Source organism: Leptonychotes weddellii, chromosome 6 (assembly GCF_054177405.1).
Source record: "Leptonychotes weddellii isolate Sample4059 chromosome 6, ASM5417740v2, whole genome shotgun sequence".
Taxonomy (NCBI): domain Eukaryota; kingdom Metazoa; phylum Chordata; class Mammalia; order Carnivora; family Phocidae; genus Leptonychotes; species Leptonychotes weddellii.
The window spans coordinates 112,991,095-113,017,310 of NC_138374.1; the positions used below are offsets into that span (position 1 = coordinate 112,991,095).

The following is a 26,216-nucleotide window of genomic DNA, read 5'->3' on the forward strand; positions in this document are numbered from 1 at the left end:
GCTGTGTGATTTAGACAAGTTTCTTAACCTCTCTCTGCCTCAGTTTCCTTGGCTGTCAATAAAACGAGAATGATAACATTCTCTATGGGGTTTTGTGAGGATGAGATGAGGTGGTCCGTGTGAAATGCAGGGAGCGATGCCTGGCACATGGTGAGTGTTCCATGCATGTTAGCTATTGTTATTATTTCTGCCCAGCCCTGGACCCCAACTCTCACATCAGGCTGGGAGAGGTGGCCAAGAGCATATTCACTCTGCCCAAGTTTCTTGACGACAGGGACTCTTTTCCCTTCCCCTGACCCTGAGGTGAGTCCAACTTAGCCCAAAGCTTTGGACACACCAGAGATGGGAGTATGATCAAGCCAGTCCTGTCACTGGCCCGGCTCACGAGGAGAAAACAAGCAGCTCATCGGCTAGACTTGCAAAGAAGTCCTCAGTGTTTTTATGGGTTGGGCAAGAGCTGACCTTGTCATTCTTTGGCCCTGTCCTTGGCCCAGATTTAGTGCCTGGTTGTGAGATTCCCTTTTCCATCATGCCCCATCACGACTTCATGTCGTCATCTCTTTGACCATGTTTATTGAGCATCTACTATGTAGACAGGATCATACAAGGTACGGGAGATACAGTGGTGAACAAAATATAGGCCCTGCCCCACGAGAGCTTCCAGCCTAGTAGGAAGATAATGAACAAGTGGGATGGGTTTTAACAAGGGAGAGGCAATGGGAACACAGATCTGGGGTGGGGGTAAGGGAAATCATCACTGGGAAGTGACCTGTGTTGGAGGAAGGGGGTCAGTGAAGGGGATGAGGAGAGGGTGTGGTCTAGGCCTCCACCCTCCCCAGGCACCCAACATTTCTCGGGATTCACAGAAACTTACCTTGGCCAAACACCTTCCTCCCCTTTCCTTCCCGCCCCTCCCACCTCTCTCTGAAGGTGGCTTTGCTGTCTTTCTGGGAGCTGTGTGTCTGTTTTGACTTGGGGCTTCCTAGTCAGGTCTCAGTGTGCAAACCACAGACTATCACATAACCTCCTAACATGCCCCTGGGGCCCTCTGGTTAAAGCCTGCGGAGAGGATTCACAGAGACACCTTCCTGCAGGCTGTGGAACCCGTGCTCCACTCTGCTGAGGGCTGAGCAGCTGAGGGCAGCGAGTGAATAGGGCCAGATTTCCTCCCTCCCACTCCTCAGGAAGCTCGGCCTCCAGCACTCCACCCTGCTTCCTGTTTAGTGGGGACGATTTCCTGGCCTCTTTCCTTGCCAGCTGTGTCTCATTTCCTCCTCTCCCTACTCTTTGGAGCCCCAGCTCAGTGTGATGAGGTGAGGCAGACCCCTCCCTTGTGCAGTGTGCCATCTCCCGCCTGACTCCAGTTCCCTGGGCCTCCAGAGAGCAGTGGGAGGGGCAGGGCCCAGCTCTCTGCAAGGGGAGGGAAGCCCAGCTACATGGTGCCAAGGCACCAAGGTGTAGAGTTCCTCCAGCATCTATTGAGCGTCTGCTGTGTGCCAGGCACCATACTGGGTGCCAAGAGTCCAAACTGAGAGGCCAGCACTGTGTAGTCTGTGGAAGCTTTGGTTGGGGGGGCACTTAGCTCCCCCTAGAAGGTCAGGGAGGCCTTCCTGGAGGGGGTGATGTCTGAGCTGAACGCAAAGAGTGAATAGAAATTAGCTAAAGAAAGGCTTGAAACCACGGCGGGGGGTGTGGATAAATGATAAAAGTATGAAGCAGGGAAGGTTGGGAGATGAGATTGTGAGACAGGGAGGAGTCAAGTCAAGGAGGGTCTTAGAGCCCCCCCTCCAAGGAACTTGATTTTATTAGATGGGAAAGTCATGGTTAGACCCATAATTTGGCCTAGTCCTTCTGGCCTCGGTGAATAAATGGTGTGAGTGGACCAGCCAAGATGGGGCCAGGAGACCAAGTTGTGCATGCTGGTGAGAAATACTAATGGCCTGATTTAGGGCAGTGGCACTAGGACACAGGGGTCAAGAAAAGTTGGCAGGACCACAGGACTGACCGGACATCTTGGCCTGGCACTGGGGACCTGGGTTCTGGCCAGTTCTGGGTTCTGACTCTGTGACTTTGGACAGTCTCTCACATTTTTCCAAACCACAGGTTCATCATCTATCAAGTGCCTTCCCCACCTAGGAGAAGGAGCTGAGATGATGGCGGTAAAGCAGCAGGTGAGGGTGGTCCTCGCGTTGATTGCCATTTATGATGGGTAAAGGCTGTGGGGCTGCAGCCTGCTAGGAGCCCAGCCACACTGTGATTCTTCAGTTCCGTAGCAGGGGTAGATGGCAGGTAGATGCTGCCTCTTTTTGTGGCTGATCCTGGAGCTGGCAGAGCCCTACAGAGGTCATGGAATCCCTGTCCCTTCTTCTGGACAGGTGATCATCATCGGGGGGACATTAGAACCAGGAGGGATCTGCCCTTCAGAAAACATTTCCGGAGCCACCCATGGGGACAGGGGCTTCTGTTGGCCCCACTCAGCATATGAAGAGGGATAAGGCGGGATCTCTGCCTGCTGGTAGACACCCACCCTCCCAGCCTCCCCACCTGGGCTTTGCCTGGCCAGGGTGGGACCCCTGGAAGCAGAATCCCACAGAGGAGGGCCTTCTGGCCAGTTGAGGTCACGGTCTTCTTGGATCCCATGTTGCACTATTTCCTAGCTCCTTGTCATTTTCTTGTGTCCAATCCCAATCTTTCTGGCTGGAAGGGGACTTCCTTTTCCAAGACCCTGTTTTCAATGGGAATGGAGAACAAAGGCTTTATATCTGCAAAGCTCATTAGCCGGTCTCCCCTTGACCTTCACTCTGGGATAAGCCACCCAGCCCATTAACCTCTCGCTGGCTGGCCCCCACTCTGAACACCCCTCTCCCCCAGTTGCAGTTCCAGTTCCCTGTACCCCCTCATAGACCAGAGAGCACAAAACTAATTGGCTGAAGGTTTCATATGCCCCTGACCCATGGCTGGTTCAGGAGGATGGATTTTCTGGCAGCGCTGCATCTGTGGCGCCCAGCCAGCCAAATCCAGGGCTTAGGGCCCACTCTGATGTTCGTCTTGGGAGCTTCTCTCCATGAATCTTGCGTCCCTAGGAAATCAGAGCCTTTCCCGTGAGCCCCTCTTGGTAGGAGGGGAACCCATCAGGCAGGCTTGCTAGCAGCTGCTCTGATTCTTATTCAGCACCACTCATGTAATTGCTATAAAAGAGACCAGGCTAAGGGACGGAGGGAGGATGGGAAGGTGTCTGTGTCATAAACACGGAGAGATATTTAGTGGTTTTTAAGCGCCATAGTCATCTCCAGGGAGAGCTTGAGAGGAAAAAAATAACACTTTATTTGGAAACAATTCTGCTGAGAGGCAGGCTCATCTCAGCTTCACTTTCCCTGCTATTTATTATGAAGTGTTGTGTGCTCAGAAATAGGGGCTGAGTTCTGAAGTCACAGGCCAAGATCTGGGCTCCAAACAAGGGGGCAGCTCAAGCCAAGTTATCTGCCCTAGAGGAGAAGGGTCTCGAGCAGGGCAGCTCATCTTGTGCCTCTTGTCATCTCATTCTTACGACTCTTAGACACAGAGACCCCACAGTCATCCCTAAAAGCCTTTGTACCACTGAATGACTCTGTATGGGAGGATCCAAGGCAGAAGAGCTCCAGAAGGAAAGAGATCCTCTAGGTGGAGGGTGGCCACCTAATGACCCTTATCCCTTGGCTCATCGTCCCTGAGGCTTTCTCTTCCCTATCCTCCTGCCCGTGTCCTGCCCAGAATTATCCTGCTTAGATCATTCCAAGGGTGAACAGTAACCCAAATGCCTTCCTCTTTTCCCCTGGAGCATGGTGGAGAGAGGCTGAGTTTGCAAAAGAAAATTTAAATTTTAAAGTCGGGCGGAGGGGTGGGGGATCTAAATGCAAAGGGGGAATTTGGATTGGATCCTGGAACAAAAAAAGAACATTCGTGGAAACACTGGTGAACTCTGAGTCAAGTTTAGTTTATTTAATGGTAATGTGCCAATGCTAATTTCTTAGTTTTGACAAATGTGGTGTGGTCCTGTAAAATGTCAACACTGGGGGAAACTGGGCAAAGGGTATATGGGAACTCTACTATCTCTGCAACTTTTCTGTAAATCTAAAATTCCTTCAAAATAAAAACTTCATTTTTTAAAAAAGTTGGGTGGGGGGCACAAAAACAGACAAAGACGAAGTAGAAACTTCCAAGAGTGGTGAGGCTTTACAGCACTTAGGTGTCTGATCCCTCAATCCCAGTGGAAGAACAAAGGGCTCTCCTGATGCTAAAGCCCTTAGGATTGAGTTTATCCTGAGTTAACCACCCTCTAGTACTTGACAGACTCCCTACCTGAAGTTGAGTTCTGGAAGCTTCATTTCCTCCATCTTCAGAGCCAGAGCTGTCTCCTGGGATGTTTTGCCCTTTCCTAAGGCCTCTGCAAAAGCTAGTCAATAGTGGTCACTGATCCTCCATCCAGCTCCAGGGAACAACTCGATTAGAGGGGTGTTCAAACTCTCTTAGCTGTAACATGGAGAGCCAAGATTTAAAACAGATACATTCGAAACTAGTTAAAGCAGGGGAGACCCATTTCCATTCCCTCATGCAGCTGCAGCACAGTCTCCAGCCGCCCTTTGGAAAGGACCAAGCCCAACCTAGCTCAAGTTAGCCTCTGCCCCCCCCATGGCACCTCAAGATGAGCTCATTATGTATGTTTCTCACACTCGCTCCGCCCCTGACCCGCCAGAGGGAATGAGTGGTTTTGCAAAAGTCCACCTTTTAAGGATCCGAAATGAAAATCTCCCCAATCTAAACAATTGGCCCATGCCATGAGTGTCAGAGGGCTGTTCTCTCCCACCCAGTCACTGTCAAGGCCACCTCCCAAAGTCTTCCCTCAAGCTCTCTTGCTGCTGCAGTTGCAGGCTTTTTTCTCCATGTTCCTCCCAGGGACAGGAGAAAATGAACTGGACACCATCGCGCTAAAGCAACCCTGTGTTCTTGAAGCAGCAATGAATCCTTCTCTAAATTATCTTTTTGTACGTGAAACTACTTAGAGACATTCAGGCTTGGGCCACAGGGGCAGGCCTTCTGAGCCCCCTAAGAAGATTGCTCAAAGGAAGATGCTGCTCTAGGCTGGGGGGAGCAGAACTACGAGTCGGCTGTCCACCCCCCACCCCCCACCCCTTGCTCACACTCCTCATGGCCTTCTCCAGGCGTACTCAGCCCCCACGCCTAGCCTCCCCCAGGCTGGCAGGCCTGGCTCAAGCCAAGCAGAAATGGTCCCCACATCCCTCTGATGCCTGGTGGCATTATTGGAAAAGTCAGCCTCGAAACCACAGAGGGATGTAGGGTGTTGGGGGCTAGAGCTCGGGAAGCACTGTAGACAGTGAGACAGCTGAATTAAACAGCGTCTGTGTGAGTCACTGCCCTCCCGCCTGCCTCCCCAGTCCTGGCGTGAACCTAGAAGCTGGTGAGACAGTTACCTTCTCAGCCAGTTAAATTGCTCTCTGAGGACAGAACCAGAAAGAATGAACTGAAAATTACAGCAGAAAAGGTTTAGGCTAGACATCAAGAATCATTCTGTGAACTTCATGGGCCCCAAAGGATTTTTACGGTGTCGGTTTCTTGGGAGGCATCCAGTGGCTTGCCAAAGCTTCACCTGCCTCGGGGTAACATAGGTCAGTCCTGTCCTCTTGAATACCTCTTCTTCTAGGATGTGGTGACTTCCATATTCATGAACAGTCCTCATGTGGTCCCAGCATGGAAATTCTCATCATTGTGAACTAGGCAGAAATGGTGGTTGTACGCCTTTACCCATCACTGCTGTCAGGCCTCCCCTGCTGCCTTTTGCTCCTGCTGACAGAGTCATGGCTTTGGCAAAATTAATTTGCTTGGAAATAAGCCTGGAGGATGTGCCTTTGCTTTGTCTTACATAGTCTGTGTTCTCTCTTTCCCTGTCTTTGCCATAATCACATGTGATTTGGGTGCTAGGAAGAGTACCCAGGCACCACTGAACCCTTCCCTTCCTCGAAGGTTGAGAGTGGCCCCAGCCCAGACCTATAGATCTCCACTGCAGAGAGCTGGGAGTTAGGAGTCGGAGGGCCGGCATTTAGGACATCCATAGGGTAGGTTCTTGACCAACCTGCTTGAATATGATCTTCCTAATGACTCTCTGAGGGAGGGATTATTATCCCCATTTCACATGAGCAACTCGACCTAGAAAGGTTAATAGTTTGCCCACGTCTCAGACTGCAGGCGTGTTGGTATGGAGGGAAGCCAGTGTCTTTGGACATTGGGAACAGGGCTCTTTCCACTCCGCCACACAGCCTGTCCTAATCATGGTGATTAAGATAACAACGGGTGGTTGGTCACAAAAGGCCAACAACTGTAACCATGTGATCGACCCCTTGCTGAGGCCACCCACTATGTACCTGTGCTCATCACATTGTTGACTCTTGCAACAAGCCTGTGAGGTACGTGTTGCTCTTCCCATTTTGAAGACGAGAAAACTGAAGCTCAGAGAAGTCATGACACTTGAGAGGGTCACACATCAAGGGATGGGTAGAGTGGAGATTCAAACCCAAGCATTTTATGTAAAGCCTGTCATCGTTCCCCTGGACAGTAGAGTCTCCCTGTAGAATTTCCCCACTCTGATATTTAGAAACTTCTTTTTGTCTAAATTTCCACTCATCATGCTACAATGTAAATGCAGCTATGAAAATATATTAATGTATGTTTGTTTTGTTTTGTTGTTTTTACCGAGGGCATCCAAGCAAATACACAGTGGTGACCCAGCCTCAGGGAGGTTGTGTGTTCTCTCTTCTCGTTTCTATTTTTTTTCTCTTCACCCTGGCCATGTCTTCTGCTTCTCTCCTATGCCTTTGTGTCCCCCCAGGGTGTTTCTCTACTTTCCCACCTTCCCCTTATCATCTTTTCTGCTCCCTTAGACCTCAGCAGCCAATCCTGTACCTCCAGCATCTCGTTGCCAAGCAACAGGCTTCCTACCTGCCCCATTGTGTTAGAATCTCCATGACAACAAGTACTGCCAAAAGAGAGAGAGAAAAAAAAAGTTAGGTGGTGGTAGGAGGAGGTGGTGAGACCCTGTATTTCAGGACATTCATGCAGTTTTACCAGCAACAATTTGCTTGCTCTCAGGGCCCCCAGAGAGCATCACAAATAGCTTCAACCAAAACCTCATGAGATAACAAGTCATGAGAGTGACAGTCTGCATGCAGAGAGAGAGAGTCTAGCTTAGGGACATTTATGCGAGGGCCAAGGATGAGAGCCACAGGCATTTTGTGTTTAGATAGAGTGGGCCTGGGCCACGTGATCACCTTTCTGTGGGTCAGTTCAGGAAGGATGAGGGAGGATTTTTCAATAGTTGCTTGAGTGAGGTAATGGGGAATGTTTTCCAGTAGGAGATAGGTAGGAGTGTATCTGAACAGGGCCATGCCTGAAGCACGCAGCATCTAGGGAAGGGCTAAGGCCAGGGACAGGAGCTGGAGGATGGGGGCTGTCATAAACAACATCTTGAACCACACAGGCCTCCTGCCCAAGGACTGTGGGTGTGTGTGAACCCTGTGAGATTTTCCTGGTCTGTCCAGCTTCAGTCAGTGGTTGGTCTCAGCAGCCTCTGCCTCCCCTTTCTCCCCTGACCCCCAGCACCACCACCCCCCTTTGTCTTCCTGTTTCAAAAGTCTGGAGGAAGCCTGCAGGGAAAAGGAGGGAAAGAGGAGGTGGGAAAGGAAGTGAGGACAGCTCTGGATTTCCAGGTGCCTGGACTGGTGTTCACAGAGGGGACCCTGGCTCTTGCCGCCACAGTGCTGCAGGCCTGACAGGCATTCCCCGGGCGGCTACAGGCCACCTAGGATGGCGGTCAGGTGATGGACTCAGAAAGAGGAAGGACTGCAGAGAAAGGGGGAGGAACCCTAAGGTGGTCAGAACATCTAGGAACTATCTACCTGGACAAGTGGCCAGGGACCAGCCAGGGACTCTCATGAAGGCAAAGCAGGACTTTCTCAGACATACTTATTGTTCAGGGTAGATAGTGCGTGGAAGACCCCTCTAACCCAGTGGCTAGCACTTGTAGGGACTCCACGATCCCACCCAACCACCTCATCTGGCTGGCACTTTCCTCAGTGGTACTGCCGTGTACTTCAAGCCTATATGCTAGGGCCAAGGCTCCTATCATCCTGTCCATGCACCTAGCCCTGAGCATTCTTTGCCCTTCCAACCCTCCAAAGCAGAACCAGTAAGGCCCCAGTCCCAGTATTTAGGGCTTTTCATGGACAGTGCTCACCTAACCTCTAACTTAAATCCCCCAAGGAGAGCAGTTCCTTTGTTCTTCTCTGTGTTCAGAGGGCAGGGAGAGCAGGATCTGCTGGTGGTGGGGCCACCCCACACATTTTTGCCTCCAGCTTTGCTTCCCTGCCTGGCCTGACCAAGAACATTGCGAAAGCTCTTGGCATGTGTGGCCACATGGAGGGCCAGGCCCCCAGCAGAGGCTGCAGCCCCACTGTTGAACGGGGCCGACCTGATGTATGACCCTCAGTGCTGCGAAGGAAGGATGCAGTGAGTCAGGCACTCAGACACCACTGGAGGAAGAATACGTTGATTGAATCTTTCTGAACAGCAGTCTGCAATTTATGACCGAGAATCTTCGTAAGATTCTCGCCTGTACCCAGTAATTCCCCTTCTAAGAAATAAGCCTGAGAAAATAAGCTGAGGCTAAAGCAAAGCTTGTTTGCATGTTTATCACAGCTTTATACATACTAGTGGAAAATTGGAAACACCCTGAGTGGCCAGTAATGATGGAATGGTTAAGTCACTTCTGTATAATGCATTTGCATGATGGTTTATGATCTATTAATAAGGATGTTTTTTAAAAACAACTTCAAGATTTTTAGATGAAAAGTAAAAATGCTTAATTCATAGTAAGTGAAGATATGTATGTTAAGTATAATCACGATTTTATAATAATATACCTGTGTATATATATACTATATATGTATCCTATATATATTATATTTGTATAGTATATATTATACTCATATATAACATATATGAGTGTGAATAGTAAAAAGCCTGGAAGAAACCAAAACACTTAATGCTAACTGTAGGCTAGTAGGTTTGTAGATGATAGGCTTTCTCTTCTTTGTATTTTTCTAGATTTTCCAAGTTTTTTCTAATGAGTGCTTTGTTATTTTTATAAGAACTAACCTTTATTAGCACATTCCACATGCTCCTGTGCTAAGCATTTTTCATTCTGCTTTAGATTGTTGTGTACCCCCCCCCCCACCAAATTACTAAGTTGAGATCTTAACCTCCAAGGTAATTGTATTAGGAAGTGGGGTCTTTGGTAAGTGATTTTGTCATGAGGGCAGAGCCCTCCTGAATGGGATCAGTGCCCTTACAAAGGAGACCCTAGAGAGCTCCCTCCCCCTTCTACCATGTGAGGACACAGCCAAAGGCAGCCACCTGGGACCCAAGAAGCACTTTCTCACCAGGCACCAAATCTGCCTGCACCCTGATCACAGCCTCCAGAACTGTGAATAAGTTCTGTTGCTTAGGAGCCACCCAGTCTGTGATATTCTGTTAAAGCAACCCAAATGGACGAAGACACACACATAATCTCATTTTATTTTTATAGCAACTCCGTGGGATAGATACCCTTATTTTTTAGATGAAACAATCAAAGCTTGGAGGGTATAAGTAACATTCCTGAAGCCACCCAGCTTATAAAAGAAGAACACCCCAGAAAAGTTACAAAAGGTTCATGCGGTCATTCAGGGTGGGAGTGAGGTGGGTAAGTTGTGCTGATCTGCCGGGCTTCTGGGTTTCTGGTCTAAATGTGTGAAGGCTAATAATACGTCCCACCTCAAGTGGCCGTTACCTCAGCTCTGTTTGCTGGGCAGCTCTGGTCAAACCTGACCCACCTTTCCAGGTGGAGGTGGCCCCACTCCGAGGCCCTGTGCCGGGATGTACGGGACCCGAGTGAGGCCCCAGGTGTGGGCAGGGTGGGACAGGTGCACTCCTAGGCCTGCTCAGCATGATAGGAGAGGCAGAGGAGGGGCTCCCAGCTTCAGGGGTGTGGAATCCCATAAGCTCACCTTTTAGCCTCCTGATGTCCAGCAGGATTCTGGGCCTTGGGGAGCTACACTCTGGGAGCCTCACAGCCCATCGGATCCTTTCCCATGATGGGGGTCAGTAGGGGGAGGGGAGAATTCTCTCCTGCAGCCTGGCCCCCTGCCTTGGGCTGCAGTCAGGCCTGGCCTCTCCCCTGCACGTGACTCCCACACAAATGTGCTGCTGCAGAAAGGGGGATGGGGGTGTGTCCTGGCTTGGCAGCATTGTACTGGCAGGAATGGGGGCCCAAGCACAGTTTTAGCTTGGCTCTGAGGGTAGCTGGTGGAGCCAGCAGGACAGGGGTCCTCGGTTTTACTCAAGACACACAGGCACCCCACGCTCTCTCTCCACTGCTCAGGAATGAGGAATAAGTTGAATTCTCTTTCATGCCGAAATTGCTTGCCCCACTTCTCAGATGGTAAAGTTAAAGCCTAGAGACTGAATAATTCAGGGAGATACCTAGCACTGGAATCCAATCCAGTGGTCTGACTCCTGGGCTACTCTTGACTTTTGGGCCTGCCTCCAACTCCCCACTCATGCCTCTTACCCCCACTCCCACCCCTCTCACATTCTGAGGTCTTTGAGGAAAGTAGGGCTCATTGTTGGTGTAGCCAGCCTAAGGCTGACCGAACTTGGCAACAGGTCTGGTCTGCACCTCACAGCTCAGTCTGACTGATGGGTTTGCAGTCAGACTGAGAGTCCAGCCTTCTCCAAATGCCCGGATGTGGCGTTCCAGCCAGGGTATTAGCCTCCACATGGCAAAGTGGCAGGGCCTCTGGGCTGGACATCTTTAAGAGCAGTCCGGAATCCCCCAGACCTCTCCACCCCAGCACCAAGGAACCTCCCTCCCCTGCCCTAGCCCAGTGGCCCTGGACTTTGTGTCCTGGAAAGTATGTGGGGCTTGTTGAGTGATATTCCTCCATCTGCCTGGCTGGAAAAACCATCCATGGAAGAACATTGCAGGCTTTGAGTTGAGGGAGAAAAATAACAATAAAGTGAGTGTGAGAAAGACGGAGCTGACAGGTCTAGGGGGAGAGGCAGTCATCTGGCAGGCTGCCTGGGGGTCTAGAAGGTTCCAGTTTCTCTGTCTGAGATGAGTTCCCCTACCCCCAAGGCTCCACTTACTCCTGCTCCTCCCCCATTCATTAGCTCAAGGGTCCATCTGGAATCTAAGCTATTGCTTGGGAAGCCAGAGTTCTGGTAACAGTGGCCTAGAGGAAGTAACTAGACACACACACACACACACACACACACACACACACACACCGGGGTGGGGGGGGAATGAGATGGGGGTACAACATGGACTGTCTGTGGGACAGCTCCCCAGGGGCCTAGGCAATGGTCCTCTTGTGATTGAGACCTCCCAGCTTCTCATTTGCGTTACAGGAAAGCATGGCACATCCTGGGAGCAGCCTGAGGGGCTCTTGGAGCTGGGGGGTGAGGAGCAGGAGGTGTTCTGGAGCAGAGGAAAGCTGTGTAGGACGGCCCATACTCCCTGAACCAGCTCACCTTCCTGGGAGGTATTTATAACCTGAGCCTCCAGCCCCCTGTGATTTGTGGCACAGCTTTAAGCCATTGATTTTCATTAGCAGTAAATCATTTCTCTTGGCTAATTGAAAAGGAACCAAGGATCCTGACAGTGGAGCCGTTTATATGGATCAAATCAGTGAAAAATGCCAATATGCTGATACAGTGCAAGTCTTCAGCTGGGTGGCTCTGGGGCCCCTCCCTGGAGCTCAAAATTCACTTTTCTCACAAGGCCAGAGGCTGTGAGAAACAACCCCTTCCACCCCCCCAGACTGGAGAACCAGGAAATGGACTTGATTCTTAGCAAGAGGGCTGGAAGTTAGAAATTTGGACAAACTTCCAGTGTGGAGAGATGGGACAGGAGATTCTCAGAGTAGCATTGGCGGAACAGTGAACATCTCTCCTACATAGGTTGTTTGACTGCTGCGCATGTCCTGCCTGTCGGCCTGGGCTTAGCCAGAAGAGTCATGAGGCTACGACGGATCACTCTTTGGGAGTGTGATGGACTTGCTCTGAGAATGCCAAGTCTGGGCAGTACAGCATTTGGAAGCCACCTCCTGGGAAAGGGCGTTGGGCTCAGCCGGACTGGGCCTGAAAGGTAGGGTATTGGCACCACTCTGATCATTTACTATAAATGCCAGGAAACTGAGCTATTTGATATTACCTGAGATTATCTTGGCCAGTCCCATCTTCCTCTGTAAGAACATGTTTCCATTTGGCCAGCAAGAAGACCATTCTCCCATTTTAAGGTTAAAGGAATTCCTGACGGTGTTGGCAGAGCCCTGGGCTCCAGGGGTGGAGATGGGGAGGAGAATAATGAGTTCCACTACTGTGGACAATCCTAATCCCCATTCTGAGCCAGGAGCCAGCCAGGCAGGCGCTAGGAGTACCGAGCCCCCACCCTGTGCCTGCCAAGTCCTAGTCATCAGACCTATTTCCTTGCCTCCTGCCAATGCTCTGCTCACTCTGTCCATGCTTTTCCTGAAGACAACACGCCTGGCTGCCCATCCTGTCCCTCTCTTAATACTGATGGGGCTGATCACCTTCTCTGCCAAGGACCAGGCCTAGCTGGTTTACTGGAGCCCAAAGCCAGGGTCTATAGGCTAAGAGCTTGGGGAAGGGGGATGGCTTCAAATCTCTTCTACTTTGGCCCCACCACCATGTACCCACATCTCAGATCTCCCTTTATCTCTGTCCTGAGAGACTGGCAGAGATAAGAGGCTGGGTAAGAAGGAGAAACATTTAGTAAATGGCCATTGCAGTCCTGTCCTCAGCCCTGGGGACCTCCCCATGATGCCCAGCCTTGGTGTCTTATGGGGAGGGAAGACTGTGTGGTGTGAGGAAGAGCACTGGACCAGGAGTCACCCCAGGCACTACCATTACTCAGCAGTGACTTGGGACAAGTTACTTCCTCTAGGCCTAGGGATGTTATCAATTGTCCTTATTCCCCCCATCCCTGCCTCCATGTGTGAGCTTTAACAAGTCTATAATCCACAAGTGTTAAATGAAAATTGTGTACACATAGTGAGGGTGTTGGGGGCCATTTTTCCAGGGAAAGCCTGTGAGCACACTGCTGGAGAGCCCAGAGCCCTTGAGATGAAAAAAAGATAGGAAGACAGGGCACCCTCTCATCTCTGGGCTGGATGAGAGATGGGCCAAAGGGAAGGGACAGGGAGAGCAAGCAGACAGACTGAAGCTACAGATAGGGGTGTGTGTGTATCAGTGTGTAGACATGAGTGTGTGTGAGTGTGAGTGACTGAGTCACTATCTATATGGTACTTGGTCGAGAGGTGAGGCAACACAAGTCACTTCTTTGCTGGGGCATCAGAGGGCACAGTTCTCTGTTCACTGAGGTGGTCAGCCTCCAGGCACGAGCCTGGACCTCCAACCAGAAGTAAGCCCCAATCTGGGGTTTGGCCCTGGCAGGAAGCCTTCAGGCTTTCAGGGGCAGAAGACAGTATGTAGCAGGTAGAGGAAGAAAGCTGGCAAAGAGGACTGCGTAAGTCCAGGAGTTTTGTCTGTGGTGTCTGGATCCCTGAAAGTCGTTCTGTCCACCCTCTGCCTCTGAAGAGGTTGCCCCTAAGCCGCGCTCATGCTGTCAGGACTGCATCAGTTTCAGAAGGGGCTCCATGAAAGAGGTCTCCCCACCTCTCTCACTAACCCCTGCCATGGTTTATTTTGGAAACTTCTCCAACTTTGTTTATCCTCCCTGCCCCAATCCCATGTAAACTGTCTGTCCTATTCATACTCAAATAAGGAAATAGAAATTTAGGTTAGAGGGAAGCATATAGTGATAACATTTATGTTATTCTGATGGAAGTGGGTGACAAAAGGTACCAGTGGGAAATTTGAGTAGAACAGAGAGAAGGGAGGGAGATACATGCTGTGCTGATGATCTATTTGACTCAATAATAACTAGCATTTATTCAGTGATTTGTATGAGCCAGGCACTGTCTTAAGTGATTTTCCTATTATAACTCACTGAATTTTTATAACAACACTATAAAATATTGTTATTATTATTATTCCTGTTTTACAGATGAGGAAGCAGACCAAGGAGGTTAGGACCACAAGCTAGGAATCAACCCTGCAAGCTAGATTTGCCTGGGGGTGGGGGAGAGGAGGGGTGTTGGAAAGATGCGGAGGGAGGCTATAGGAAGGGGGTGGTTCTGGCTCCTGGTCCTGTGTTCTTAACCACCACCCTCTACTGTGCAGGGTCTGTACCTCAGTGCTTGAATCCAGAGACACTCTGAACCTTTACCATGAATTATTCCAGTATTTTTCTTTCCTTCCTGAGAAGCCAAGTTTTTTCTTCCTATTTTGTAGCTTTTAAATAACACACCAGGGAAGAGAAATAATTTGCCCAAATTCACTCAGCCCGTGATGGAATTATCTGACCAGCACCCAGAGTCCCACTTCCCGGATGGTTTTTGTTTGCTTGCATTTCCTCCCTCCCTCCCTTCTTTTCTTCCCTTCCCTTCCTTTCCCTTCCCTCCCCTTCCCTTGCCTTCCCTTCCCTTCTCTCTCTTCTCTTCTCTTTCCTTCCATATCCAACCTCTCGGTGCTGTGGTTAAAATATTCTGACTTTTGGAAACGGACGTCCTAACTACATTCACAAAGCGCAGACGCGGCTCCTTTAACGGGGCCACTGCAGGAGGAGCTGTCCTATCAGCACCACGGCCGCCGCCCCGCGCGCCCCGCGCACCCCGCGCGCCCCGCCCACCCCGCCGCCGCTGCGGGAGCCTCAAGGGCAGAAAGGGCTGCGGAGAGTCCTGGCGGGGAACCTGCAGCCTGGCTAGTCCTCCAGACCTGGGAGGGACCGCTGAATACAGTGCCCGCTTTCCCTCCCTTCATCCCTCCTCTGGCCCCGCAGATCTGAGGGAGCTGGCGCTTAAGCTCTCACCACATTCTGAGCTAGAGTAAAATATTTATAGGCCAAAAATACTTCCTGGCTCTGGGGTTTGCAGAACATTGAGGAGCCACTCGCCTCTGTTTGTCCTGATGGGGCCTGAGGCCAGAATGATTCAAGGCTGAAAAAGGGAGGTTGGGGGTGGAAGGGAGTCAGTGGGGTGAGGGGTGGGGAGGCCTGGACTGAGTCTGTAGGCTGAGCAGCAGAGCAGGGTAGTTCTAGGCCCAGGCTGGTTCCACTGTGCCTCTAATATTGGCTCTCCCATTTACTAGCTGTGTGATCACAAGCAAATTCCTTAGCCTCTTTGTGCCTTGGTGTCCTTGCCTTTGACGTGGGAATGATGATATAATACCACCAACTCATAGGGCAATTGCAGGTTAATATAGGTAAGGAACTCAGAACAGTGCCTGGCATGCAGTTGGTAAATGCAACTAAAAAGTGTTGGATTTAAAAATAAAACAGCCCCAGGTGGAGAATCGACATTCTGGGTGTAGCCTGGAAAAGGTGGAGTGGGACAAGGTGGAAGTACATGTTGGGTAGGGCTGCACACTGTGTTCAGGGACTGGGACTGTGCCCCATTTCCCTGGAAGCCACCGGCCTCTGGACTCATCTGACATCCATCAGACTATTCCAAATAGTCTGTTTCAATTTGTCTCCTTCCCTTCTGAGAAGAAGGGCAGCTATTCTCCTTAATATAATTTTGGCCATTTCTTGAGCGTCTACTATGTGCCAGGCACCATGCTGGGTATCTCATCTTTATTCTCTCATTGAATCTTTACAAAACTCTAAGACTGCTTTTTACAGATGAGGACTTTGGGCTCAGAAAAGTTAAAATAGCTTCTCTAAAGCCATATAGCAAGAAGTAGCAGATCTAGGATTTGAACCCAGGTCTTCCTGACTCAAAAGGCGTTACTCTTTCCACTACAAAATTTCCAAATGTCTAGTTTCCTACCCTGTCCACTGGTGGGCGTTGGGTGTTATCACATCCAGCACGGACAGTGTTTTTCCTGTTGATGCTATCGATTTCTGATCAGAGCCTGGCAGGTACTCTGATCCTCCTTTGCTCTGCTGGAGGCTCCAGATGAACCAGGCCATGCAGCCTCCATCCCTGGCCCATCTGGGAGGGAGGGGCACTTGAAAAAAGGGTTCTTTGTCCTTGTGATCATAACAACAATACTTGTTGAATCCTTACTATGTCCCAGGTACTGTTCTAAGCACTACCTTTATTCACTAATTTACTCTTCAAAGCGATGAAGAGGTAGGTCCTGGTGTCAGCCTCATTTTACAGATGAGGAAACTCAGAGTTTGTGGAATTTGCCCAAGTTCACATCATCAGCAAAAGGCAGAGCCAAGCTTTGACCTAGGCATTGTGGCTCCAGAGTTTATTCTCTTACCACTAACACTCCACAGAGTCTCTTCGAAGAGGAGAGTATGTGCTGGAGTGCTGATAGACAGACCATGGGCATGGGAGGTTCAGTCATCAAATCTACTGCTTCCTGGACCTCAAACCACCAACCCCCAACTCTGCTGCTGCCTCTTCCTTGAAGCCTTCCCGGATTCTGCCTCATCAACACTCACACACACACACATCCCCATAGCACTTTGTTTTGCCTCCCTTGACACACAGCATATGCGCTTGTGACGACTGTGCATGTTTCTCCCTACCAGACTGTTGGCTCCTTGAGAGGAGAGCCTGGGTCTCAGCCACTGTGATTGCCACAGCATCTGGCAAAGCCCCTGGTGTATGGGAGGTCTCAACCAAGGTGTGTTATTGATGAACAAAGGGATCCTGTTGTGAATCCTTTCGAAAGTGCAATGAGCTTTGTTAATAGGAAGTACTAATTCCCTAATGTAATTTATTGAAGACAGGGATCCCCAGAATGAGTGAACTAAGGGACACTTGAGACCCTCTTCTTGAATCTGCTCACTGAGGTTAAGTGAAATTTCAGATCAGAGCACTTAGAAGGAGGAAGAGAGAGCAAGTTTAGGAGTAGGGGATCTGGTAGGATCCCCCAATACCACATGTGTGTGCACACACATATGCACATACATGTTCACATAAGAAAGAAGTAGGCTCCTTGCTAACACTCCCAGCTCCTAGCCTTCTGCCTGGGACCCTCCCCAGATATATTGTGAAGGTATCACAAAAGATGATCAGTACTGATAGCCAAGCTCTTTGGCTTGAACAGGCCCTGTACAAAAGACACATAGATTGTCCTGCTTCTCTGGGACATTTTGTCTAACAGTGAGAACCAAGAAATGGAGACCATTACAGCTAACCCTGTTGTATACTATGAAAGTGACTTTAATACTTCCTAATACCCCAAGAGGCTGAACATTTTCTAGATACCACCTTATTCAGCCTGCTCAGGACATGAAGAAATGGGGAGCAAGGAGGCAGAAAGGATTTCTCCTTATTTCACAGAAGGAGAAACTGAGCCCCAGAGCAAACATGGGAGTCTCCCAAATCATTCGGTCCATTAAGAATGCAGCTTGGATGCCGTGGCCAGTAGATACATGGTTAGGACCCAGAAGAGATCATTTGGACAGAGGCCTCACCCTTGAGCTTTGAAAACACCATTGTCCATGTGTCTCAGCTAAGACCCCACCCCCCCATGAGTACTCACTCCCCCCTTTTCCCCAGGCCTCCCATCTGTTAGAGACTTGGAACTCCATAGTCTTCCTCCTCAATCCCCACCTACCCCAGGTGTGCCACCTGCTACAAGCATGTGGCCAGACAATTTGGCCCATTATCTCCCTCCCCACCCCCATTTATTGCGTATAGCCTCTTATGGGGCAATGCCTTAGGACCATCTTGGCGGCTAGTACCACCAAAGGCAAACAGGATATGAAGGGTACAGGGAAAGCTGGCTAGATCTGAGGAATGTTGGAGAAAAAAGAGAAAAAGAGAGGAGGAGGAGGAAGCCTCCTCCAGAGCTGCCCATGACTGATTTCCTTTTCTGGTTTCCACCCTGTGAACTAGATTTATGCCCTCTTCCTCCCTCCTCCACAATCTCTGGAAGGCAAGGATCACAGCAAGGACAGTGTTAATATGGAGGCTGAGGAGTGCATCCTGAGGCCAGACATGCATTTGATGGCTGTGGTCTAGGGAATCCATCCTTGGGCCTCAGCGAGATACTGATGCTGTCTAGGGAAGAGAGATATGCTGGGTGTCCTCTTGAGATCTCTGTAAAGATCCTGAGCCCCTGTGAGTTCCCACTTTAAAGGCAAACCAGGAAGGCTCCTTTGTGCCCCTTTCCCACCAGGCTCAGAGAACACTGTGTTTGGGGATCCCTCCTCCATCACCCCAAAGGTGGTCTGATTCTTCCAGACTTCCACCTGGGATGGTCATCACCTCCTGTGTGCATGCTGCTCCTGGTCTAGGTGAGGGCTATCCTCTGGGGAGGAGGAGAGAGCAGGGCCTCCCAGCTGTAGTGAAGAGGGAGGGATGGGACTCCTGTGATCCTACCACAGGAATGTTTTTAAATCCTCTTCCCATCGAGCTTTTGAAAAAATGATGATCCAGTTAAAGCAGCAACTGCATCTGCTCCATTGGCAAGTGAAGTCGAAGCAGCTTCCTCGGCCTTAAGGCTCTCTTGGCTGGAAATCTGGCCAGTCCTAGATGTAGGGCCTGGGAGAGCCTGGCCAAGGGGAGCCTGGGGATGCTTTGAGGACAGTGTAGGTGAGTTGGGCTCTTGGGGGGATCCCTGAGCACTACAATGTGGGTAGGGGAGCAGTTCACAGGAGAGCTGCAGGCAGCACCAAGATGCAGTTCTGGGTTCTATCACAGACATATCTCCTGGAGGGGGTGGGCGGGGGTGCCTACATGGCCATGGTCCCCACACTGGGGTTTGATGGGACTAGGCCTAAGGGGAGAGGCAGGAGTGGCCTGGGTGGTACTGTGCCAGTGGAGGGATTGACCGTGGGAATGCTGAAGTCTCAGGGGTGCGAGCTGTAGTGGGTCGGTGGTCTTAGGACCTTCTCATGGGTGGTCAGCTGATTCGTTCAGTTGGCCAGTGCGTGGCTCAGCTCTGTGCTGGAGGCCAAGGTCAGCAGCTCAGGGACCACACACACCTTTGATCAGGTCTATTCTTAGCCCTCTGGTCCTGTTGGGTGTTGTCACTGATGCGTGTAGCTGATAACTAGTGCAGTGGCTGGACAGGAGGATGACAACGTGAATCTACTCTTACCTCTACTGGGGAAGAATTCTCGCTACCATCCTGAGGCCAGGCTAAAGCATGGTGTTCCTCCTTATAGTAAAGACCCCCTATTTCTCCACCTGACTGCAGTTGCTCGATTTTGTCCTATTCTTATTTTGCAGACTGCTGTTACCCTCTGGGATCTCTTTGTCGAAGTACTTCTCAGGCCCTCCTGTGGGGCTGTCCTTGGCAAGTTGGGGCTGGGGACGGGGCACTGTGCCCTCCATGGGAGACTGTGGGCAGGCAGAGGGTGACTTAGAGTGTCCTTTCGGTCTACAGCCTGTTAGGTGGGCATGAGACAGATGGGAAGGAGGCAGGAGTCAGGCAAGCCTTGGATGTCGTCCTGTGGGCCTAGGTGATGGGCAGCCACTGGAGAAGTGGAGGTAAGCTGGTCGTGGTCACCTGAACACACATGGCTTTGCCTTCTCTGCTGGAGGAGGTGGGGGCTACTTTAGTTCATCCAGTAATGGCATCAAATCATTAAAGTACAAATTAGAGGAAAGGAGGAGGGGGTCAGAGCATTTCTCTTCCTAGAGGAAATTATTTCCTCCGTTAGCAGAACAGTCCTCTAAGCCCTGACTCTCAGTCATTTCACACTGTAGTTCTATAAATCCATCGATGTTTAGAGGTCTATATTGACTTCTCACAGTTTAGCCTGTAGCTGGTCCTGGGCCACAGAGTCAAAGGTCAGAGAAAGGTTGACAACAGCCATAACCAGTCCCGTGCAGTTGCTGACAGCTTTCTCTGCAGTATGAAAGGGGACACCCCAGTGGGCTCAGGTGGACCAGCCATACCGTGGTGGTCTTTTCTCTGCCCACATGTCCTTTGTCTCCATCTTCACCCAGGGCCAGTTTACCCTTAGAGAGTCAACTTGAGCATTTTCCTCGTACATAATCATTTGCCTACATTTTTCCTCCTCTCCCCGGGACCCATTTCTAGGTCTGGCATCGTTCCCACAGCAGTGTCTGTGGCCCTGTGCCCAAACTGGATATTATACCTTTTCTAAAAGGTAGTAAAGTTGATAGCAAAGATGATAACATTTAATCTGCATCTCTTCGATTTTAAGGAGGACTTTTGTTTTTGTTAGGTTCTAGCCAATTATATGTATTATTTTGTGAATTCCTTGTTCAAGTCTTTTACTCTTTATTCTGTGGAGCATTTGCTTTCTCTTATTGATTTGGTAGAATTCCCCTGTCCCCCATATATGTTGTAAGTATTTTCATAGTTTATTGATGGCTTGAATCTTTTTAAAAGGGCTTTTGTGTCCATACAGAGATTTTCACTTTTATGCACTGAAGTCTATCAGTGTTTTCCTTTATAATTTCTGCCTCTGACGTGGGGCTTCCAAAGGCCTTTCCCACAACAAAATTATGGAAACATTTATGCGTGTGTTCTGCGAATTCTTTTATGGTTTCGTTTTCTACATTTCATACATTTAACTCTTTCATCCATCTGGAATTGATTGATTGTGTCTTTGTAAATGGCTTCAAATTCCCTTGGAAATGAAAGTGATTAATAGAGCAATTAATTCATTAATTAACATGGCGGGGAGGAGAAGCTGGTAGAAGAGGAGAGGTTGAAGATACGGGAGAGGGATGGGATAATTAATGGATCAAGGTCTGGGAGGGAAGGGATTGAGTGCTGGGCCAGAGGGTGCATAGGGAATGGCTATGAGGAAGCCTATGAGCCCAGTGCCCAAATCTCCGTAACTGAGGGGTAGGGACAGTGGGGAGGGACCAGGAGAGATGGCGTCAATGAGGACCAGTGAATGGTAGGAGCCAGGTGGCAGGAGCCTAGGGTCGGGGGGAGGTTTCCAAGTTTATGATTTGCGGGGGTCGGGATTGGCTGCTCTACCTTTGAGCCCAGTGGGATCTGGAAGATTACATTCCACTGGACAGGAATCCTGGGCACTTTTGTCAGATAAAGTGGCAGGTGGAAGGAACATGCAGAGAAAAGGCTGAAGGCACAAGGGAGTTGGTTTACTGTGGGCAGGGGATTCTAGACTCAGGCTACAAGGAAGGGTCTGAGAGGAAGGGGCTGTGAGAAGGAGAGTCTATCCCCGATCAGTGGAGGGGAGCAGAGTCAGGGAAAGTTAAATGAACCCCGTTTGTACAGAGCATCATGGTTCGCAAAGCACTTCCACATATGTGTCTACACATGAGCTTCACAGCAGTGTTTCGGGGCAGAGAGGTAATGGGGTTTGCCCAGAGTCAGGCAGGCAGACAGGCACTGACTGAGTCAGGATGTGAAACCAGGAGCCCTGATGCCCAGCCCGGATGCCTGTGCCTCCTCCCCTGACCCCGGCATCGCCTTTATACACTCAGGAGCAGCAGCTTGGGATAGGGCCTAACGATCCTCTTTTCTCTCCTCTCTCTGCAGGACAGTAGTCCTCACTGCTGCCTTGCTAACCATGAATGGGATGGCCAACGTGAACTCTGCCAGCCGCCCCCACTATGCCTCCTCTATCCCTGTGCCTCGAGCTGCTTCCCAGACCAGGACTCATACCCCGGGCGCCTCTCCCCAGCCGCGGCCACGCCAGGCCGGCCTGGCCCTGAGCCCCCAGCGTGCAGCCTCCCCAAGACTGGGCAAGGCAGGAGGTCCTTCCAGAAACTCCTCTCCTAAGGCCTCCCGGGGGAGAGGCTCCCCCAAGGCTTCTGGGGTGGTGAGAGAGTCAGCTGAGGGTGGTGAAGGCCTTTCCAGCTCCCCATGGAGCAGTCCCAGGGCAACCCCAAAAGCAGCCCTCTCCAGCTGGGCTGGGGCCAGAAGAGTTGGGGAGACACAAGGCACCCAGGGAAAGAAGAAGGTGGCTCAAGAAGGGATTCCAGTCCGCCAGAGCCGGGGCAGGAGCCCGTCCCGAACAAGCTCTCGTGGAGAAACTCAAATACCAGGGGCTCCTGAAGGTCGAAAACTTCCTAACTACCCAGGAAAGGATCAAAGAGATGCAAACTACAGAAGTTCAGGGGTCCCCAGGTCTTTGGAGCCTGATGCCGGGGCAGTATCAGGGGCTTCCTCCCCAGGGTGCAGCCCCGTGCCAAGCAAACGCCCCTCCCCCACCCCTGGGGCCATCAGCTTCGCCTCGGGCCATCAGCAGAGTCAGCCAGTCACCGCCACAGTGGCCCCCTTCCAGTACAGGTGAGCTGGGGGGTGCAGGTGGGGAGGGAAGCAGGGAGGCATGGAGCTGGGACCCAGCAGCCAGCCCGAAGAGGAGGGGGCCTCGGTCCATCAAGTACATCATTTTTTTAATAAAAATATCTTTACTAAAATGGCCACATTAAGTAAACTAAATTTTAATTATTAAGTGTTACACAGTTTTGAAACGCTCAAATGCAAATTAAGTACCTCTCTGGCTAGCCTGACTTCCTGGGCTTTTTCTCTGCGCTGGTGTGAGGAGAAACCCACTTACATCTAGGGTTTAGAAAAGCTTGTACACCATTCCCGGGACACGGCAGGGCGGGGGGGGGTGGGGTTCCTCTGCAGCAGCAGAACATCTGGGGGTGGAGGTGTGGGGGAACTACTAGGAGCTTTCACTTTTACTAGAAGCCAACAGTGTGACTTGGTCTCTGAAAAGTTCCAGGCACTCTTATACAGTTAGAGACATCCGGGGCCCAGGACCAGGAAGCCAGTAGTCCCACTGTATTCGCCATGTGGTCATGCCTCTTTTAGAGTATCACAGTTAGGAACGCCACATTTTAAAAGGGCATCGATGCCCAAAAACACATTTCAAGAAAGGTGAACAGGTTGGTGAGGGATCCAAGCAAGCGTTAGAAGAATGATTAAAGGAGCTGAAGCAGTTTACTTTGGAAAAGGGAGGGTTAGAGAGGGTCTGAGAGCTGTTCTCAAATATTTGAAGAGCTGTCATGTCATAAGATGGATTAGATTTACTTGGTGCGGCTCCAGAGCACTGAGTTGGCGTCACGGTGGTTAGAAGTCAGTTTGAGACAAACTGGAAGCTCAGGAGGAAGAACTTTCCAGCAACTGGAGAGGTTTACAAATGACTGATAAGGCAGTGAGCTTCCCGTCATGGCAGGAATTCTAGCTGACACTGTGATCAAAGGAAGTTCTCATTTGGGTGATCCCTGCCTCTGGGAGCATCTCTTCTGCCTGATGTACCACCCACACAGCTCACCCATGTTCCTTCTCCTAAGGAGCTCCTCCTGTCTGTGTCTGTCCGTCTGTCCCTCGTGACCTCCACTGAGATTCTCCAGCTGGTGAGAGAACTCAAGGAAGCACACATGCAGGGCAGACCTTCCTTCGAATGGCCTTTTCCCAATCAGTACAGTGTCTCCCTGGTGACTCTTTGGCTTTCTTCTCCTACCTGATTTCCTTCTACCTGACATCCTTCATTTTGAATTCAACCTTCGGGAAAAGTGTCTGGGCATTAAATTGTTTAAGATTTTACATTATCTACCCTACACGTCCCCTGGCAGATTTAGACTCTGACATTTTCCAGAGGTCAGAACTTCTTCCTTTGAACATTTCAATGTAACTTGAACAGAACCGTGTTTCTTCACTCAGCAAACATTTATTGCATGTTTGCATTTCAACAGAAATGGAAATGTGTTGTACCAACCGGGGCTGGGAGGGGGGGGGCAGCTTTCTTCACCATCCACCTCCTAGACCTTGCCTGTTTCAGGCCCTGGGTTAGGGTTGCAGGGAGGGCCGTGGTTCGGGCAAGGGCGGATTAGGACGAGGGACACCCCTAGGTGCCGCTGGAAGATGGAAGAGAGCCCAGTACACCCTGTGGGGCCTGGCGCGCCTGCCACGGGTCACTCTGCCAAAGGCCAGGCTGGGCTACCCTTGCAAGTTGCATAGCCAAGGAGCTACCATCTGCTCCCTAGAAGGCACAGACATCCTGTTTTCTTAGAAATCTCCTGCCCCCACCCCCGGCACCTTGGCCTTCTGCAAAGTCCCAGCTGCTCATGGAAACAGAGGTTATCGTGCTCCCTCCCCATCTCCAGCCCTGTCCTGCCCCACCTGCTTCTCCAGGGAGCAGATCGCCAGCCTTCTCTTGCCCTGCCCTATCCTCCATAGCCGTCTCTGTCCACGCGGTCCGGGTGCGGTCCTTCCCAAGGATGTGTATCTCCTGCCTCCTCTCTGACCCGCCACCACCTCCCTCTGGTCCTCCCGGCTCTCTGGACCCCAGAGAAGGCGTAAATGCCTCTCAATCCTCTCTCCAGGTCCTCTGCTCTCATATAGCTGGTTTCCGCAGATCTTCAACCTCATTCTCCTCTGCTCTCCTGGAAGAGAGCCCTTTACAGCTTCAGTACCCTGGGGCTGCCTTTTTCCATCTGCCAAGTGTTCTCTTTTTCCAAAAGTTCTCTCCTTCCCTCCTCAGGCTGGCCTTTGGTCAGACTTCAGTGAGGAGGGTGCAGTCAGTGGGGTCAGGAGGGTAGGGTTATTGGTTTTCTTCTCTCTGGTTCAACCTCTAACCAGCTTCCAGCATAGATGACACTGTCCATTCGGGCTGGAGAGTGAGGGGAGGCCTGGGGCCCTGGCCGAGTTTGGGGAGGTGGAGGCAGGCAGAGATGAGAGTGTAGAACCGACTGAGGTTAGAGACACGGAGGCTGCCTTCCTTGGTGCTCCTGGGCCAGTGCACGCCACTCACCCTGGCAGCATAATTATGGCACCAACAAGCATGACAGCAAAGTATTTGTATTTCTAACGCTAGTTCTTGCTACCTGCTCTGGGTCAGGCGGTGCTTAGCTCTACTTATATGATGCTATTCAGTGAAACATGTACATTACCTAGAATTCCCTCTCCCCAGTAGAATGCCCTATTGCTTTCTCACCAGTATGTTGCATCCCTTCAAAAACCCAAGTCTATATTCATTTCTTCCAAGAAACCAACCAACTCCAGTTTTTCTTTGTCCCCCTGATACTCGAACATCAGGCTGATATTGAATTGACAGCAGTACATGGTGAGCGACCCCCTCAGACCGAGCACTCCCCAGGGCAAGACGAGGTCTCCTGCTTTCTCTGAGTACCCCCCACCCTGCTCTATTGCAAGCCCCCAGCTCAGGGGCCTGCAGACACACAAGAGCCCAACACTGCCTGCGTGGCTTAGAGAGAGCCACGCAGGAGCAGTAAACACCTCACACAACCCTGGACTGTCAGACTGATCTGGGCCTTGGAGGCCATCTCTTCTATCCCATGATGGAAGTGGGACCTGGAGGAGAAGAGATTTGCTCTGCATTTCACTGTGAGTTAATAGCAGAGCTGAACCCAGAGTCCCAGCCATCTGGGTTGAAAAAAAGAAAAAACTGGAGAGAGAGGAAGACAAATCACAGTAGCACTGGAGACTCACAGGGTCCCCCGGCCCAGCCCCCGGCCCCAGGACCAGACGTCAACTTTCCCTCCTGCCTGCACAGCTCTCCCCGCCCCTCCTGCCAAGCTGCCAAACGGTCCATTTAGCTGGAGACAGCGGGCGGACGGGTGGGCGGGCCAGCTCTGAGAGCCCAGGGTAATTGCCTATAATAAAAGCTCCCACAGCCTTTGTTCCTGGGAGCGATTGTACGGTTGGGGTTGTGCTCAGAAGTCTGCGTGCACTTGGGAGCTGGTGCCCGGAGACCTCACCCTTCCTTCCTGCTGCCACACTGGCCCAGCATGGACTTATGCTCCTGGGAGTCGCTGTGACCTCAGCTGAGCCTACCCCTCCATCTTCCCTGACCTCCTCACTGCCTGGACTGTGAGCAAGCCCAAGGAGGCCTGCGTGCCCCCTAAGCTCTCATAAGGAGTCGGTGACCTGCGCTTCAGAGGAAGCTCTTCCCTCTGTGTGTGAACATGGCTATAATCCAGGCACAGCCTGAGGGTAGGGATCATGGCAGGACGCAGGACCCAAGGCCTGGAGTTACTCTGGGTTTCCTCTGTCCTGTGGGCGATTTGTGTTCCTGGGATCGGTGGAACACCAAAGGGTGACTGGCATCAGGCATCCCAGTGCCCTCACGAGTTCCCCTATTGCCCCTACCACTGGCC

At 50.9% G+C, this 26,216-nt stretch overlaps 1 protein-coding gene across 5 annotated transcripts in view; it reads left to right on the forward strand.

Moving 5' to 3' along the window:
• The window catches only part of NAV1 (neuron navigator 1), a 244,319-nt gene that overhangs the window by 51,035 nt on the left and 167,068 nt on the right, over window positions 1–26,216 (forward strand). For all 5 annotated transcript variants that reach the window (XM_081823043.1, XM_081823041.1, XM_081823044.1 and 2 more), the window contains exon 2: window positions 21,625–22,377. In XM_081823043.1, coding sequence (XP_081679169.1) covers window positions 21,656–22,377 — 722 coding nt within the window. In that variant the 5' untranslated portion in view covers window positions 21,625–21,655. The remainder of the gene's footprint in view (window positions 1–21,624; window positions 22,378–26,216) is intronic.